The sequence below is a fragment of the Lontra canadensis genome, unplaced genomic scaffold (assembly GCF_010015895.1).
Source record: "Lontra canadensis isolate GAN:19392208 unplaced genomic scaffold, GSC_riverotter_1.0 scaffold89, whole genome shotgun sequence".
Classification (NCBI taxonomy): domain Eukaryota; kingdom Metazoa; phylum Chordata; class Mammalia; order Carnivora; family Mustelidae; genus Lontra; species Lontra canadensis.
Genome location: NW_022631083.1, coordinates 5,810,172 through 5,828,585, shown reverse-complemented (window position 1 = coordinate 5,828,585; position 18,414 = coordinate 5,810,172). Strand labels below are relative to the sequence as shown.

At 36.8% G+C, this 18,414-nt stretch overlaps 1 protein-coding gene across 3 annotated transcripts in view; it reads left to right on the top strand.

Moving 5' to 3' along the window:
• The window catches only part of LRRC28 (leucine rich repeat containing 28), a 155,029-nt gene that overhangs the window by 11,801 nt on the left and 124,814 nt on the right, over positions 1–18,414 (top strand). For all 3 annotated transcript variants that reach the window (XM_032836029.1, XM_032836027.1, XM_032836028.1), the window contains exon 3: positions 6,652–6,692. In XM_032836029.1, the coding sequence (XP_032691920.1) occupies positions 6,652–6,692 (41 nt within the window). The remainder of the gene's footprint in view (positions 1–6,651; positions 6,693–18,414) is intronic.

The window sequence follows — 18,414 nt, the reverse complement described above, 5'->3', positions numbered from 1 at the left end:
CTGGGGTGCAAGACCCCCATAATCACTGCAGTTCTGCATCTGAAACTAATATTACAGTGTATGTTAACTAGATGGAATTTAAATAAAAACTTGAAAAACAATAAAATCAGTAATGTCATTTTTATCACTTTTGTCATGGAAGTCCATTTGAGGCTCTATTAGTGCTACATATTTGTAGTGCAGAGCAGGGAAGAAAAATTCTCTCAGCATTCTTTTTAGGCACCTCAAAGACAACTTCAGAAACAACATAATTTGTCCACTATTCGAAAAATTCTCTGTACCTCATTTTTCCCCTTTCTCTCCCTTTTGAAGTGACTTTGTTAATATTTGTAGTGCTTTGTATTTAAGCACTCTGAATTTCCAGTGGAATTTTTGTTTTAGTGAACTGGGGACATAAGATACCTTATTTAGGGAAAGATACTCTGAGAAATTTGGTATTTGCTGCAGATTTTTCATTGCTTTCCTTTTGGATGCATTCAAACAAATAACTAAAGATGTTATGCTCACATTTCCAAATAACTAGTATTTTCCCGTAAAACTCTGACATATGTTTTGGATTATCTTTTTTGTATTGCTTATGAATGCATTACCCATTGTTTGCACAGCATAGTCACTTGGATTTTTTGCTGGGAAACAGGATGTCAGGGGTAGCTTACAAAGCGTATATAAACTTGGAGTGGTGCTTGACCTGTGAGTGATTGCACAGCCTTTGCTAGGAGTGCTCTTCACTTAGCAAGAGGGGTTGGTGAGCTGTTAATGCTCTCGAGCACCTTTCTTCTCAACCCCTTCTCCCTCCCTCTAGCACCCCCACTTCCCCCCATCCCCAAAAGTATATAATGCTTCATAGGATAATTCGAATGAAAACCATAGTAATACCATTCCTTCATGCTGCTCATTTAAGAAGAAATTAACCACCAGAGATGTGATGCTGGCAGATGCAAGTATTGAGAATCTACTGTGTTTTTCTGTCTCCAGGAAATACCAAGGAAATAGGACAGGCGTTCAAGACAAGACTGGGGCCTTTTGGGGCCACTTAAAATTTATTTGGAGAGAAATTAAAAAAGAAGAAAATGAGTAATTAACAGGAAGTGAACCAAGAGACAACAGTAAAGGACATTAGTAAAGGACATTAGGGAGCAAATGGTGACAGGGCTCCAGGAAGCCTTTATACGACTGTGGAAGAGGAAAGGGTGTGCTGGTTATCTCTCTGTTCCCACTGGCCTCCTAGTTAGTGTCTGACTCCTCTGTGGAGAAATACTGCTCTATGATAAATATTAAAAGGAAGAGATATACAAGAGGAACTGGTTATGCTGTTGGCAGTGAAAGAGGTCTACCTTAGTTGTTCCCATATAGGCATCTAGTACTTAACTCATGCCAGTGTACTTGCTCGGACACAGTGACATCAAATGACGGATCCAACTAGAATGCTTGTTGAGTAATGTGATGGTTTGTAAATGAAGTGCTTTTTTCCTTCAATACCAAAACTTCATTAACTTTTTTTTAATTAAAAAAAAAATAAAGGGGCTCCTGGATGGCTTAGTTGGTTAAGTTTCTGACTTTGGCTCAGGTCATGATCTTGTCCTGGGATACAGCCCCACATCTGGGTCCCTGCTCAGCAGGGAATCTGCTTCTCTTTCTCCCTCTGCCCCTTCCACTGATTGTGCTCTCTCTCAAATAAATACAGTCTTTAAAAATAATAATAATTTTTGACGTGAAATGAACTTAATGTAAAATTAACCATTTTAGAGTGCACAATTCAGTGGTACATTCAGTGTTGAACAACTACTGCCTCTGTCTAGTTTCAAACTAAACCTCTTACTCATTAAGCAATTTCTCCCTGTTCCCTTCCGCACCCCAGCCCTGCTAACCACCGGTCCGTGTTCTGTTGTTATGGATTTATCTATTCTGGATAGTTCATATAAATGGGACCATTCAATATGTGACCTTCAGCTTCTTTTCACTTAGCAAAGTGTTCTCAGCGTCAATCCAGATTGTAGTATATATCAGTCCTTCATTATTTTTTATGACTCAGTAAGTACCCGTTTCATGTGCACACCGCAATTTATTTACCCATTCATCCATTGATGGGTATTTGGGCTCTTTCCATCTGTTTTTCTACTGTGAACAATGCAGCTGTGAGTATGGATTACAATTACATGTTTGAGTACCAGTTTTTAATTCTGTGGGTCATATTACCTAGGTGTGGAGTTGTGGGATCATACTGTGGGTCATATTACCTAGGTGTGGAATTGTGGGAAGGTACAAGACTTCCAAAGTTCTCTATAGCTTCACCAACACTTTTCTTTTACAGTTTTTAGAATACTATTATTACAGTGGGTTGAAGTGGGTAGGTGTGAGATGATACTGCATGCGGTTTGGATTTGCATTTCCCTAACACTAATGATGTCGGGCATCTCTTTCTGTGCTTGTTGACCATTTGTATATATTTAAAGAATATTCAAATCCTTTGCCCCATTTTCAAATTGGGTGGTTTGGTGGTTTTTTGGTAAGGATTCTTTATATATTTGGATGCTAGACCTTGAACAGATGCATGATTCATAACTCTTTTCTCTCATTTTAAATGTTGTCTTCACTTTCTTGTAATTCACTTTCTTACAATATCCTTTAGTGCACAAAAGTGTTTTTAACTTTGGTGAAGCCCATTGTATCTGTTTTTTTCCTGTTCTTCATGCTTTGGTGTCCTATCTGTGAATCTATTGCCAACTCCACAATGACGAAGATTTACCCTTATATTTTTTTCTATGAGTTTTATGATTTGGGGGGTTATATTTAAGTCGCTGATCCATTTTTAATTAATTTTTTAATGTAGTGTGAGGTAAAGGTCCAGCTTCATTTGACTTTTTATAAGTGCTGTAAGGGCTAAAATTCATTTAATTCATGACTTTTTTGAAATGTTTTTGGAGGTGAGGATGGAGCAGGTTTTGCTGAACCCTGAATCCTAATGGTTTTTAACAGCACAATTATTTCTTTTACTCACACTGCATGACTCTCATATTGCTTGGAGACTCTGGTTTATGGTGTCCACAGCCAGGGAGGAAGGCTGACAAAGCTTCCGTCATGTGGCCACCATGAACTTATGAACTTTTATGTAATTTTTTGTATTTCACCTCAAAATTTTATTTTTTTTAACTAAAAAAAGTTAATTAAGTTTTGGTACTGAAGGAAAAAAAAATTTCTTTGACAGACCAGCACAATACACTCACTGCGCTTTCCAGTTTTTGTCACGACACCTTTCAAAGTCATGAATTAAGTTCATTTTAGTTCTTACAGTTCAGGCTCTTTAAGACTACCACGTCAACATAATTTCACTGACCAAAGTAAGTCATTTAGCTCTACCCAGCTTGGAGAGAAAAATGCAGTCCTACCAGGTGCCCAGAAAGAGAAGAAAAAAGAAGTAACTGGTACACGATGCCCACCAAAGAACATCACTGAACATAGTGTTTGCAACATATGTGAAGTACTGGTTCCAAGATACATAATTGAAAAACGTTTCCATTTAAAGGGGTTGGCAGTTTTCCTTAAAAGGTTGTAGTAAAACATCATTGATTCAAAATTAGAGGTAGATTTTATGTTTAACTGTGCTTGCTGAAGTTTGCTTTTACATTATTTGTAAAGAAAAATTATTTAGTGAAGTGTAATGTGGGTTTTAGTGAAGAGAATTTTGGCTTAATTTAGAAAACAATTTTTAACTAGTAGGAAGTAATTCAGGGATCCTTACCAGTAGGTGTCAGCCACAGCCCATGCAATTGGCTGCTTATTTGTCAAGGCTTTTTGGGCAGGTACTAATAAGGGTTTTTTTTGTTTTGTTTTGTTTTGTTTTTCCACCCAGTATTCTAATGAACTGCAGTTTTCTTAAGGTCAGCTTGCTTATTTTTAAATTAAAAACACAGTGTATCTACTCGTTAATAAAGATAGGGTAATGCACCATTAGCAGGGGAAACATTATTCAGTGCTTAATTGTGTGTGAAGCTGTGTAGCTCAAAAGAGCTAAGTTCTCATGGGAAGATTAGAATAATGTTTAATGGGACCAAATAGGCATCTGGAAAGAATGACCACAGATCCTGAGTCAGCCAGATATGTGATACTGATTGTTGCAGATAAAACAGATGAAGCTTTTTTTCTGAATAAGTCTTTCCTTTTCAGAGAAACAGCTGTTATTAAGCCTCTTATTAATTCCCCCCTTTGTAATCCCCCCCCCCCCCCCGCAACATCCCCCCATCCCTAGCTGCCTAGTTTGCTTAGGAAGCCTTGTATGTATGCCCATAAATGGAAGTGTGTATTCTCCTTAATAGAAGAGATACCGATACTAAAAGAAACATTTTGAGGATTTGGATAGATCCAAGAGTAACATCTGAGGAAAGATATTTCCTGAAGGATCTCATTGCATATATTACTATTAAAACATGTTAAAAAGAAGAAGAAGAAGAAGAAGAAGAAGAAGAAGAAGAAGAAGAAGATGATCAGCGCTTGTAAACTAAATACAAGGGATTTTATAAAAAATGAGTACTCAATAAATGATTCGTTTGTGTTCGTAACAGTATTCGTATTCAATATTCGGCTATCCTAGAAGGACAAGGATGTATGTGTATATAGGCATACATCCTTTGGATGCTTTGGATGCCATTGCAATTTAAATATATCAGTATGCTAACTGAAATTAGTAATGTCATTTCCTTGTTGAAAATAAACCAGCGGATTTTTATTCAGAATTTTTTAAAGAAGTTTTCGCGTAGTATAAGATATAAGCTCTAATGATCTGTTTTCATGCCACTCTCTGCAAAATCATTATAGACCTGTGTACCCTATGGCCCAGACATACCTAACTAATGGTATTTTTCTCTATAGAACCCAAATTGGACGATTATGATTGATTACTCAATTATGTAGCGGTTTATGCTGTGGGTACCACATATCTTAATGTAATCTGTTTCGATTATATGAGGCATAAAATGCTCACTGTTAAAAATTCAAGTAATACTAACCAGATGGAGAATAGCAACCCTAGTCCTTTCCCTGGTGATAATCATTGTTACTAAGTTCCTATATGAAAAATTACTTTGTTACAAATATAAATCTGTCTAGTTTTCACTTTTGTTTTTCAATTAACATGATTTTTTTAAGAGGGGGAAGGGGCAGAGGGGGAGAGAGAACCTAGCAGGCTCATGCCCACAGAACCCTACATGGGGCTCGATCTTACAACCCTGAGATCATTACCTGAGTGAAAATCAAGAGTTGGAGGCTTAACCGACTGAATCACCCAGGTGCCCCAACACAGTTGTTTTTATAACAGGATTTTTGAAAACATCAGATCTGTTCAGGAGTACTGTTAGGGAGTGAAAGCAGAAGAGATTGTATTTGTAGTTTCCCAGACATGCCTCCTTCTCCCTCCTTTTCCTATGTTGCTTCTTATGCCTGGAAGCTAACCAGAACTTCCTCCCTGCCCCACAGCAACTTCTGAAAATGTATGTTTGTCTTTCAGGACTCAAGCTATACCTAATTACTTCTAAAAAAGTATTCCTGATTCTTTGTTGTTGAAATCTAGCCTACCCTACAGTATGTTTGGGCGTAGAATAAAATATAGATAGAGATACATATTACTTCTGACTCAGAGTGCTCCTTTAGTCTCAACAACTCCTGTCTTTGTGTAAATTTGAACTGTGTGTGTGTGTGTGTGTGTGTGTGAGAGAGAGAGAGAGAGAGAGAGAGAGAGAGAGAGAAAGAAAGAGAGAAACGACAGACAGGCTGGCTTTCAGTTAATAGCAGGGAAGCTTTTCCTTTTACTCGGTGCCTCCAGCCAAGAGAAGCCTTCCTAGACTTCTGTGAGTTGGGAGTTTCTGATCTTTACAAGGGCCAGTCCTTCCAACACTTTGACTCTGTGTAAGGCACCTAGGTTCATCCCAATCTGTCTTCCCCATTACCCGCTTGCTGTTCTTGTCGCACCACACCCCTTAGGACCTGTGGCAGGGTCCGCCTCTTCCCGGATCCTGGACTCCAGCTTCCTCTGTTCACCCTGAGCTTAGCTAGGTCTTGATTCCTGGCACCTGGGGATTTCCCTGATTTTTTCCAAGGCACATGATTTGGGAGTTTAGGGGGGCGAATGTTAGTTTCCTAGGGCTGCTGTACCAAACTACATAGACTAGGTGGCTTAAAACGACAGAAATTTATTCTCTCACAATTCTGGGAGCTGGAATTCTGAAGTCAAGGTGTGGGCAGGGTCGGTTCCCTCTCAGATCTGAGGGAGAGAATCTGTTCCTTCCTTTCTCCTAGATTCTGATAGTTGCCAATGATCCTTGATGTGCCATGGCTGTGTCACCCCAGTATCTGGCTCCGTTGTCATCCGGCATTCTTCCCGTGTGTGTGTCTTGTTATGAACAGTTTAATTTCTTCCGTGACTGTGGTGGAATACAAGGTTTCTAGTTTCTCCGAGAGACACTGATTTTAAGTGTTCAAATTTATAGGTTTAAATTGTATTATGGCCTATTTGAGCATAAAACCCAGACTTGCTTTATTTTTGAATTATTTTCTCTAGATTTACGCCCCCCCAAAAGATAGTACTTTGTGTTTAAGCTCATTAGAAATGTTTATACATTTTTCAAAAATAAAATTTAATTCTGAGTTTTTAATTTTCAGCCAGAAAACCTTGCTCAGAAGCTTCCAAACCTTGTGGAACTGTGAGTCTGTTTATTCAAATTTTTTTAAAAAAACAAGGATGAAAATAATTTTAAGTTATTTGAAATAATAGGATATGTCTTTTTAATGTATTTATTATTTTTTTGGTATCATGGTCATAGTGTTCGTGTAGGTAGTTCTGCTAAACCCAATAATATTTTAAAGTATTTTACCATTTAAAGTTGTGTTTTAAATATCTCACCTTAAGGTAGTAAAGATAAACTTTTTAAAACTATGAAAGATTTTTTTTTTTTTTTCCTTCTGGGTGCAGCCTCTTGGTCACAGAATCCTTGTGGACAGTCAGTGTAATTGGGAAAGTTTATTGCTGTTCTACTACTATATATGTGTTATTTGATATAAGCAGTCCAACAGTGTAAAAGGTTTAAAATATAGAGTGAAAACCTACTTCCCTGTGTTCTCTGTACCTCATTTGTTTTTTAGTTCTTTTGACAATTACCTCCATAATGCTAAATAATATGTTTACACCTTTGTTTTTTGGTGCATCAACTTTAAGTATCTATTGATTTACCTGTAAGGAGGATTTTTTAGAATCTTTCCCTTTCCTTCCAGCTCCCTCCTAATTTTGTTGAAGGAGGAGTTTTCATTGCTATTTCTTGTTCTCTTTATTATTTGGCAGATTTTCAAGAGGTAGAGGAAGGAAAACTAACATTACACCTCCCTCTTTAAGCTGGGAGTTTGTCATTTCCACTTCCCCCCACCATCCTTTTATTTTGAAAAGTTTCAAACTAACAGAAAAGTTGAGAACATAGTACAATCGATACCCATATATGCTTCTCCTAAATTTAACCAGTTGACATTTTACCATATTTGCTTTTTGTTTCTGTCTCCTATCATCTCCCTTCCTCCTTCCCTTTCCAGTCCTCACATACACACACACACACACACACACACACACACACATTTCAGACATTATGATACTTTACCCCTAAATATAGTATGTATCTTCTAAGAATAAGGGCAATCTTGCACATAATTATAATATTATCACACATTAAAAGTAATGTTAATTTAGGGATACCTGGGTGGCTCAGTCAGTTAAGCTTCCCATTCTTGGTTTGGTTCAGGTAATGATCTCAAGGTTGTGAGATCAAGCCCTGTGTAGGGCACCACACCAGACATGGAGCCTGCTTAAGATTCTCCCTCTCCCTCTGCCCCTCTCCCTGCTCATGCTTTCTCTTTCTCTCTCTCTCAAAAAAAAAAAGGTAATATGAATTCAGTAACATCATTTAATGTACACTGCATTAAACATACCCAGTGTCTTTAAATTAGTGTTTGTCTGGTTTGTCTGATTTTTCCTTCTTGATTAGATTTAAACATCTTTGGTGATTTTTCTACCCTATTTGCTTTATCAAGTTTTAAATTTCATCTTATATATATATATATATATATATATATAAAATATATGTGTGTATATATATAAAATACATACATATTTTTTGAAGCTTTCAAGAGTGTTGTATGCATCATGTTTTTTTACCTCTAAATACTTCAGTGTATATTTTCAAGAAGAAAGATGTCTTAACGTTATTTTAAGTCTACTTTTTGTTTTTATAAGCTCTTTACAGTTTCTTTCATATAGGTTTTGAACATTTCTGAAGTTTATTCCTAAGCATTTAATATATATTTTTTGCTATTGTAAATGAATTTTCTTACCTGGTACCTCTTAAGTGGTTGTTTTTTGAATACATGAGCACTTTGTTTTCATGTGTTAACTCTTTATTGTGCTACCTTGCTGGAATCTTACTGTTTGAGTTAGTTTTATGGTTGATTCCTTACGGTTTTTCAGGTATACTCTCATGTCTGAAAATACATATAATGTTGTTTCTTTTTTTCTAAACCTTATGCCTTTAATTATTTTCTCTAGTCTAATGGCATTGGCTAGTCCTTCCAGTGTGAAATTGTACTTGAGACAGTAGGCGTCCTTGTTTTTTTTGTGACCTTAGTGGGAATACCTCCAGGGTTACCCCATAAGAAAGATACTGGCTTTACAATGAATGTATATGTAATCTATTGTGTTAAATAAATATTCATGTGTATTAACAATCTGTTGCTGCTTAACAAAGTATCCAGAATGTAGTGGCTTAAACTGTGGGTAGGGGTGCTTAAAAGAATGAACGCTTATTATCTCATATTTTCTGACCATCTAGAATCTGGGCTTGGCTTAGCTGGGTGTCTTGGCCTCAATGTCTCTTTCAAGGCTTGCAATCAAGGTTGTTGCCCAGGGCTGCTATTTTCTCTAAAGGCTCAACTAAAAGAAGTATCCTCTTCTATGTTTACTTATGTGGTTATTGGCAAGATTCAGTTAATCACAGGTTTTTGGCCTAAAGGTTGACTCAGTTCCTTGCTGGCTGTTGGCCAGAGGACTAATTCCCTTTAGTTCCTTGCCAGTTGGCCTCTCTGTAGTGTCGTTGCCAACATGGCAGCTGGCTTCCATCAGTGCAAGGAAAAAAAGAGTAAGAGAGTATATGCAAGACAGGATCCACAGTTTCTTTCTAATCTAATCATGGAAGTGACATCCCATCACTTTTGCTGTATTCTGTTCATTAGAAACAAGTCAGTAGGTCCAGCTCACACTAAGGGGAGGCTTACCACACAAGGGCCTACATGCCAGGTAGTGGAGATCGACGGGGACCGTCTTGGAGGCTACCTACCAGACTATTAATTTCTACTTTCTCAAGAATTTTTATTAGTAATGGGTGTGGAATTTATTCAGAGCCTTTTTTAGACTTGAAGGAAAAAAATTCTTGAGGCCTTCAGGCAAAAAAGTGAAACAATCATGAAGATGTAGAAGACTGCGAAGTAATACTCCAAAATGTGTTATGTGTACAGTGGTAGTCGCCTTCATACTTGATAGTATTTTTCTTTGAGCCCTTTAGAAATATTTTTATATAATATGTATGTAATTATGTATAACATATTGTATTACATAAGAAATAACACTATATAAACATCTGTTTGTAATATAAATAAGTTATATAATATAAATGAATAAATAATATATAATTCTGTGTTATGTATATTATATATAATAAGTTAGTGGGATTTTAGTCATTTTTCACTTGTATTAATATATCATTTTTCTCTGGCTACTTTCGATTTTCTTTTTTGGTTTTCAGAAATGTAACTATGATGTACCTCGGTGTAATTCTGTATTTATTTATGTTGGAGTTTGCTGAGCTTCTTGAATCTGTGAATTTATGTCTTTTCCCAAATTTGATACATTTCAACCATTATTTCTTTGAATATTTTTTATGCACTATTCCCTTTCTCCTTCTTGGGCACTATTTACACATATGTTACATCTGTTGATGTCCTGCGTTCCTCTAAGGCACTGCTCATGTTTCCTTCAGCCTTTTTTCTCTCTGCATTTTATCTTTTTTTTTTTTTTTAAAGATTTTATTTATTTCAGACAGAGAGCATGAGAGAAAGAGCACAAGTGGGGCAGGGGTCGGGGGCAGAGGGTGGAGCTGGGAGAGACAGGGAGCTGGGAGAAGTGGTCTCCCTGCTGAACATGGGGCTTGATCCCAGGACCCTGGGACTTAACTGCCTGAGCCATCCAGGTAGGTGCCCCTTCTCTCTATGTTTTAGATTAGATAATTTATATTGATCGTTCTTCAAGTTCATAAACTCTTCCCTTTGGTTATATTCATTCTGTTATCCAGCTTTATCCAGTAATTTTTTCAGTTTTAGATCTTTCTTTCATTTGTTTGTTCATTCATCTGTCCTTCCTTTCTACTGAAATTTCCCATCCTTACATTGCAGGCATATGTTACTTTAGATCATTCTGTATAGCTGTAATAACTGCGTAAAAATTCCTTGTCTGCTGATTCCAACATCTTGGTCATCTTGAGCTTGATATCATTGTTGTTGTTGTTAATGGATCACATTTCTTGTGTTTTCCTACATTGAATTGATTATATCCTGACAATTGGGAATGTTGTGTCTTGGTGACTGGAATCTGTTATATTCATTCAAAGAGTGTTGATATTTTTGCTTTAGCAGGCAATTCAGTGGTTTGACTCAAGCAGTAAACTGTTTCCTGGAGGGCAGCTGAAATCTTGGTGCAGTTCTTTTACCTTTAGCTGGAGTTTTTTCTATATTTGTATGGTTCTGGGATTGCCATTGTTTTAGGCAAAGTTTAGAAATAGAATTTGGGGTTCCCCTTCCCTGACTCTTTTGTCTGGTATTCTCCCTTTATCTGCCAGTGGTTGTGGTTGCCCTGAACTCTGTCTTCCTATTCTTTAGGCTAGTAAGTCTAAAGTTTTTTATCAGAATATTAGCTGCTTTGCATGGTAACTGTCTGTACCCTGCCTTAAACTAAATGCTATTTAAAGGGAAAAAAAAACCAAGGGGTGCCTGAGTGGCTCAGTGGGTTAAGCCTCTGCTTTCGGTTCAGGTCATGGTCTCAGGGTCCTGGGATTGATCCCTGCATGGGGCTCTCTGCTCAGCAGGAAGCCTGCTTCCCCCTTTCTCTCTGTCTGCCTCTCTGCCTACTTGTGATCTCTCTCTCTGTCAAATAAATAAATAAAATCTTTTAAAAAATCCTTAAAAAAATAAAAAGCAAAGCAAATCTCAAACTCACCCAATGCCATTCGTTCTAAGTTTAGACTCTTTGCCAGAGTTGGCTTGGTTTTGATTACTCTGCAGTGCCTCAGAGCCCTGTGTGTGTGTGTTCTTTAGCATTTTAGTTGTTATCTGCTAGAGGATCAGTCTGGTAGGAGTGTATTTTCCTGTACTGAATTGGAATTTACATTCTTTTCTTTTAACCACTCTGTGTCTTTATAATTCAGTTTGGTTTATTGAAGTCAACATTAGTTGTTTCTTTGATTTTTGGCCGATCTGACAATCGGGCTGTTTAACTGGAGTGTTTAGATCATGTTATATTTAATGTGACTACTGATATGATTGAATTTAAGTCAACCATCTTACAACTTGTGTTCTGTTTGTCTCAGCTGTTATTATTTTTTTCCCTCTTTCTTTCTTTAAAATTATTTTAGTGTCATGTAGGATCCCATTTACTACCGCTATTAGGAACCCATTTACTAACTCTATTTCTATTTCAGTGTTTTGTTTATATTGTGCTTCTTTAACCTGTTATAGTCCACCTTCTCATAATGCACCACTTCACATGTAATGTAGGAACCTTACATCAATGCTTCATTCTTTGTGCTAGTGTATGTCTTATCATGTGTGTGTTTGTAAGTATCTGTCGATATACATATATGTGTACATATCATGTGTATGTCAGTCAGGGTCCAGTTAGGAGATAGAAACCATACCTGTAGTTTAAACAGGGAAAATTAATACAAAGAATTGTTGACTAGTAAAATGTTATTAGCTACTAAAAGAAGACAAAGGACCTATGGTATGCAGAATTAGTAAGTACAAAGAGCAGATACTACTTTTGGGCTGATGGAAAGTAGGCAGTGAAAGGACTGATGACTTAGGAGCGCTCCGTCCCCTACACTGATATTTAGACCTCTTCAGTGGGGGTCTGGCTGCCACAGGAGCATACAGCCTGCTGGTGGTGGAGGAGCTTGCCAGATGGTTTAGGCTGGAGCTGCTCCGTGATACCAGCTCACTGTTGCAGGAAGGCTTTGTTAGTCTGGAGCTGGTTTGTAGAAGCAGCCTGGCTAGTGGGGAGGCAGTTGCCTGAAGTGTGAGCAGGACTGCCACAGAAGTGGCCACAGGGTGGTACGACTGTTGCCTGAGGCTGGTCAAAGCTGGTCTGTAGCAGTACTTTGCCGGATGGGGAGAGGGTGGCCTGATGGTGTAGCCAAGAACTGCTATAGAGCTGGGTGGGAGCTCATAGTGTGAGAATGTGGCTTGAGGTTTTCCAAGAGGGCTGCTGAGGTGAGCGCTTCTGGGCTTTGGCTCCTGTGCTAAATAAACAATTGAAGGGCGACTGGCCCCAGAAGGGAGGGCCTTCCTGCTGCTGTCATCTGGCAAAGTCACTCCAGTGCCCTCTTTTGACAACCTAACATTAGACCAGTCATAGAAGGTAGATTTGGAGCTGACAGACTAAACTGATAACTGGCCAAAGTCATTATTTTAACTTTGAATTTAGATTATTTATTTAAAGAAACTTAAAATGAGAAAAGTTGTCTTTCATATTAATTCCTGTATTATTCTCTCAGATTTGGTTTAACTGAATAAAGTCTTTATTTCTCCATCTTTTTTTAAAATTTGAGATCATTTCACTTTGAGATAATGTTGGATCCACATGCAATTATAAGAAATAATACAGCAAGATCCTGTGTACCCTTCTAGTTTCCACCTCTGTTCACGTATTGCATATACATAGTATAAGATCAGCACGAGAAGATTGACACTGATATTATCTTATCCAGTGTTCATTTTCTGTGTACTCGTGTGTGTGTGTGTGTGTGTGTGTGTGCGCGCAGTTTTATCACATGTGTAGATTTGTATAATCACTATCATAGTTAAGATAGAGTACTTTCATCACTGCAAGGATTGCTTGAGCTACCCTTTTATAATCACATTTCCTGTGGCCCCCCAAACCTTAGCAACTACTACTCTGTTCTCTATCTCTGTCATTTTGTCATTTTGTTGCTGAATTCTATTTCATGCTATTGATGTAGGCAGATTCTTCAATTGTTTACCCATTGAAGGACAGATTGGTGGTTTTATTTTTATCTGTAATAAATAATGTCGCTTGGTACATTTGTATACAAGTTTTTTTTGTGACTAAGTTTTCATTTTTCTGAGATAAATGACTAAGATGACTGTTGCTGAGTCATATGGTAATTACATGTTTCATTTTGTTGTTGTTGAGATATAATTCACATACTATAAAATTCTCTGTTCTAAGTATGCAATTCAGTGGTGTTTAGTATAATCACAAGGTTGAGCAACCATTAGTACTATCTAGTTTTGGAACATTTTCATCACCTCAAAAGAAACCCATTTAGCATTCATTCCTCCCTTTCTTCAATCCCTAATAACTTCTTGGTGACCAATAATCTGCTTTCTATTTTTATGGCTGTGCTTGTCTGGGATGTTTCATGTAAATAGAATCATATAGTATGTGGCTTTTTAGGTCTTCTTGCTTTAACATAGCATGGTTTCAGGCTTCATCTATGTCACAGCATATTTCAGAATTCATTCTTTTTTTTTTTTTAATGGATGTATAACATTCCATTGCATGAATATACCATGTTTTGTTTATCCAGTCTTTAGTTGATAGACATTTGAGTTCACACATTTTGGCTATGCTGCATAACGCAAGTGTGAACATTCACGTAGGAGTTTATGTATGAACATATATTTTCAGTTCTTTAAGGTTTATACCTAGAAGTGGAATTGTAGTGGTAAACTCTGTTTAAGTTCCTTTTGAGGAACTGCCAAGCTGTTTTCCAAAAGATGCATCATTTTACAATTCCACCAATAATAAATGAGGATCCTAATTTCTCCACCTTTTCATCATTTGTTATTTTCTCTCCTTTTGATGATAGTCATCCTAGTAGGTATGAATTGGTACCATAATTTTGATTTGTATTTTTCTGACTAATGATGTCTTTTTATGGGTGTACTCTTTGTTTATTTCTTTGGAGAAATGTCCATTCAACTCTGTTTTCCATTCTAAAATTATATTTTTTGGGGGCGCCTGGGTGGCTCAATGGGTTAAAGCCTCTGCCTTTGTCTCAGGTCATGATCCTAGGGTCCTGGGATCGAGCCCTGCATCCAGCTCTCTGCTCCACGGGGAGCCTGCTTCCCCCTCTCTCTCTGCCTACCTCTCTGTCTGCTTGTGATCTCTGTCAGATAAATAAATGAAATCTTTAAAAAATAAGTAAATAAATAAGATAAAATAAAATAATATTTTTATTGGGTTATAGGAGTTCTTTATATATTTGAGTGCTTTATATATTTGATTTATATATTTGAGATAGCTTTATATATTTGAGGTATATAATCTATACATTTGAATGCTTTATATATTTGATATTTTATCAGATACATGCTTTTCAAATATTTTCTCCCATTCTGTGGTTTATCTTTTCATTTTCTTGATAATTTTTTATCAAGAAGTATTTGGCAATATGTGTTCTGGTATATCTAAGAAACTGTTTTTATTTTTTTTGCATTTAGGTCTTTGATCCATTTTGAGTTAATTTTTGCATAAGCTGCAATATAAAGGTCTACCCTCCGTTTTGCATGTGCAGGTCCAAATATTTTAACACCATTTATTGAAAAGGATACTCTTTCTCCATTGAATTGTTTCAGCACCTTTGTGAAAAATCACTTGGCCATGGACATGCGGGAAAATTTTTGGATTCTCAATTTTATTCCGTTGATCTGTATGTCTGTCTTTTTAACAGTAGCACGTAAACTTGATTACTGTTAGTAAGTTTTGAAATTGAGAAGTGTGATTCCTCCAACATTATTCCTGTTTTTCAAAATTGTTTTAGCTATTCTAAGTCTGTTGCATTTCCATGCAAGTTTTAACATCAGCTTGTCAAGTTATTAAAAAAGTCATCTGCAGGGACGCCTGGGTGGCTCAGTGGGTTAAACAGCTGCCTTCGGCTCAGGTCATGATCCCGGTGTCCTGGGATCGAGTTCCACATCGGGCTCCTTACTCGGCAGGGAGCCTGCTTCTCCGTCTGCCTCTGCCTGCTGCTCTGTCTGCCTGTGCTCGCTCTCGCTCTCTCTCTCTCTCTCTCTAACAAATAAATAAATAAAATCTTTAAAAAAAAAAAAAGTCATCTGCAATTGATGATAGCAATTGCATTGACTCTTTAGTTCAATATACAGAGTGTTGCTATCTTAATAATATTATGTCTTCTAATCTATGAATGTGAGATGTCTATTTAAATCTTTGGTTTCTTTCAACATTTTTTTGTTTGAACATTGAACACTTTTCAGTGTAAAAATCTTGAGCTTCTTTTGTTAAATTTATTCCTTAGTATTTATTCTCTTTTATTTTATCATACATAGAATGAGTTTCTTAATTCATGTTAAAATTACTCATTGTCTAATATATAAAAATCCTAGTGATTTTTGTATGTTGATCTTTTATTCTTCAACCTTGCTGAACTCATTTATTGACTTTTTTTTTGGTGTATTTCTTAGGATTTTCTGTATACAAGATCATGTCATCTGTCAATGAAGATAGTTTTCTTTTTCTTTTTTTTTTTTTAAGATCTTATTTATTTACTTAAGAAAGAGATAGCATGAGCAGAGAGGAGAGGAGAGGGAGAAGGGAGAGGAAGAGGGAAAAGCAAGTTCCCTGTGAGGGAACTGACTTGGGGCTCAGTCCCAGGACCTGAGCTAAAGGCAGATGTTCAACTGACTGAGCCACCCAGGTACCCCAATAGCTTTATTTCCTACTTTCCAATCTGTAACCCTATTATTTCTTTTTCTTGCTTAATTTCCTTGACTGTAACATAGAATGTTGAATAAAAATGGTGAGACCAGATATCTTTGTGTTGTTCCCGCCTAATGTTAGGGGGAAAGCTTGCAGTCTTTTGCCATTCAGTGTGATGATAGCTATAGAGTTTTCATAGGTACTCTCTATGTAATTGAGGAAATTCCCTTCTACTACTTGTTCCTTGAGATTTTTTCTCACAAAAGGGTATTTGATTTTGTCAAATGGTCTTTTTCTCATCTATTGAGATGACATATTTTTCTTTATTCCGTTAATACAGTATATTACATTGATTGATGCTTGTATGTTGAATGAACCAACCTTGTTTCAGTGGGGGTAAATCCCACTTGGTCGTGGAATATAATCCTTTTTATATTTGCTGGATTTGGCTTAGTAGTATATTGTTGAGGAATTTCGCTTCTGTATTCATGAGGGAAATTGGTCTGTGGTCTCGAGATGTCTTGGTTTTGGTATCCAGCTAATATTGGCCTGGGAATGAATGGAAAGAGTTCTCTCCTTTCTTTTCCTTTTCTTTTATATTACTATTTTTAAAGTATCTTCTCAGTTACCTTAGTGGTCAGCTAATGATTAGGCAGAGATTTCCTTAGCTGCCTGAATCCAGTAAGTCTCCCAGTCTTTGCTGAGGAGCTTTGTTCTTGTATGGTGGTAGGCCTTCACCTCTCAGCCGGCATTTGACAACTTCACCTTAGCCTTCACCTTCTCACGTAGGAGCCTCAAGTTCAGTAGAGGTGATTGCTTAGGGTATTTTCAACTCTTCCCTGAGCATTTGCACATTTGCCTTAGACCTTCTAGATTTCCAGAAATACACCAGAGCTTTTCAGAGCTCCTATGCACATCTTACCCAACTTTTCCATTTAAAGTTTTTGGTTGCCTATTGTTTGCTCCACCTGCTGTCTATTGGCTCAGGTGGCTGTGAAGTGAAACAATTGCTCATAATTTATTTGAACTGGGGAAGAGGCAAGTTTCTAGTCAGATCAAATTAAAAACAGCTTTGCAAGTGGGGTCTTCTTCCAGGAACCGGGAAACTATTCAAATGATGACAGTTTTCTGGGAGTGAGCTCTACCCTAGTTCTGCCCCGTCAGGTGCTAGCCAGGCTTTTCACTTTGATTGATAGTGATTAATCACTAGGTTTTTTGTTTGATTTTTGCTCCCCCCCCATGCTTCTGCAGAGCTGGAGAGTGAGTGAAAATGCCCCAAAGTTCACAGCTTACTGTGCTTATTGAGATTTTGCCATTTTTCTTAAATAAACCCTCCCTGTATCACTTTGGTTAATTTCCAGAGTTTTGTGCATAAGCTTATCATTTTGGCCTATATTCTTGTTGATTTTATGTTAAAGAATTTTTGGAGGTCCTTACTCTTTCACTTTTGCTCTGGATTTGTAGTTTCCTAAGAAATTGCCGAATAATTTTCAAGGTTGGCTGTACCTTTTTTATATTCTCCCCGACCAAGATGTGATTGTTCTAATTTCTCATTGTGGCTCTCATTTATATTTCTCTAGTGGTTAATGATACCGAACATCTTTTCAAGTATTTATTGGTTTTCTGTATCTTTTCTTCAGTGACATGTGTCTGTTTCTTGTTTTCTATTTGGATTTATTTTTAGTCTTGAGTTTTAAGAGCTTTTAAATAGTATAGAAACCAGTTCTTTGTTGTTTACAAATATATTCTCCCAATGTGTAATTTGTCTTTTCATCTTCTTTGAAGTTCTTTTTGGAGAGCAAAAGTTTTACCTTTTGATGAGGTCCAGTTTGTCAATTTTTGCTTTTATGTATCATGTTTTTAGTGTCAATTCTAAGAACTCCTTTTCTAGCCGTAGGCCATCAAGGTTTTCTCCTGTGAGAAAAATCTCACATTAGTTTTTTTCTCTGAAAGTCTTATATTTTTTGTTTTACATTCACCTTCCTAGTTTTGAAGTTTTGTTTTGGTCTTCTGGAATTAGAATTCTTGATTTTTTTTTTTTTTTCCTAGCACTTTTATGATGTTCATTATCTTCTGGCTTCCATAGTTTCTGAAGCAACATCTGCTATCATTCTTATATTTGTTCCCCCTACATGTAACACCTTTTTTTTTTTTTTCCCCCTTAGACTACTTTGACGGATTTTATTTTTACACTGTTTTTCAGGGATTAAATTTTGATATACCTCATTGGGGTTTTCTTTTTTCTTGTGCTTGACGTTCTTTGAGCTTCTTGGCTTTGTCTTTATAGTTTTCATCAAAATTAGCAATTTTTTGACATTATTTCATCAGATATTTATTTCTACAGTCCTCTCTCTGGTCTATGTTTCCAGGACTCTTAC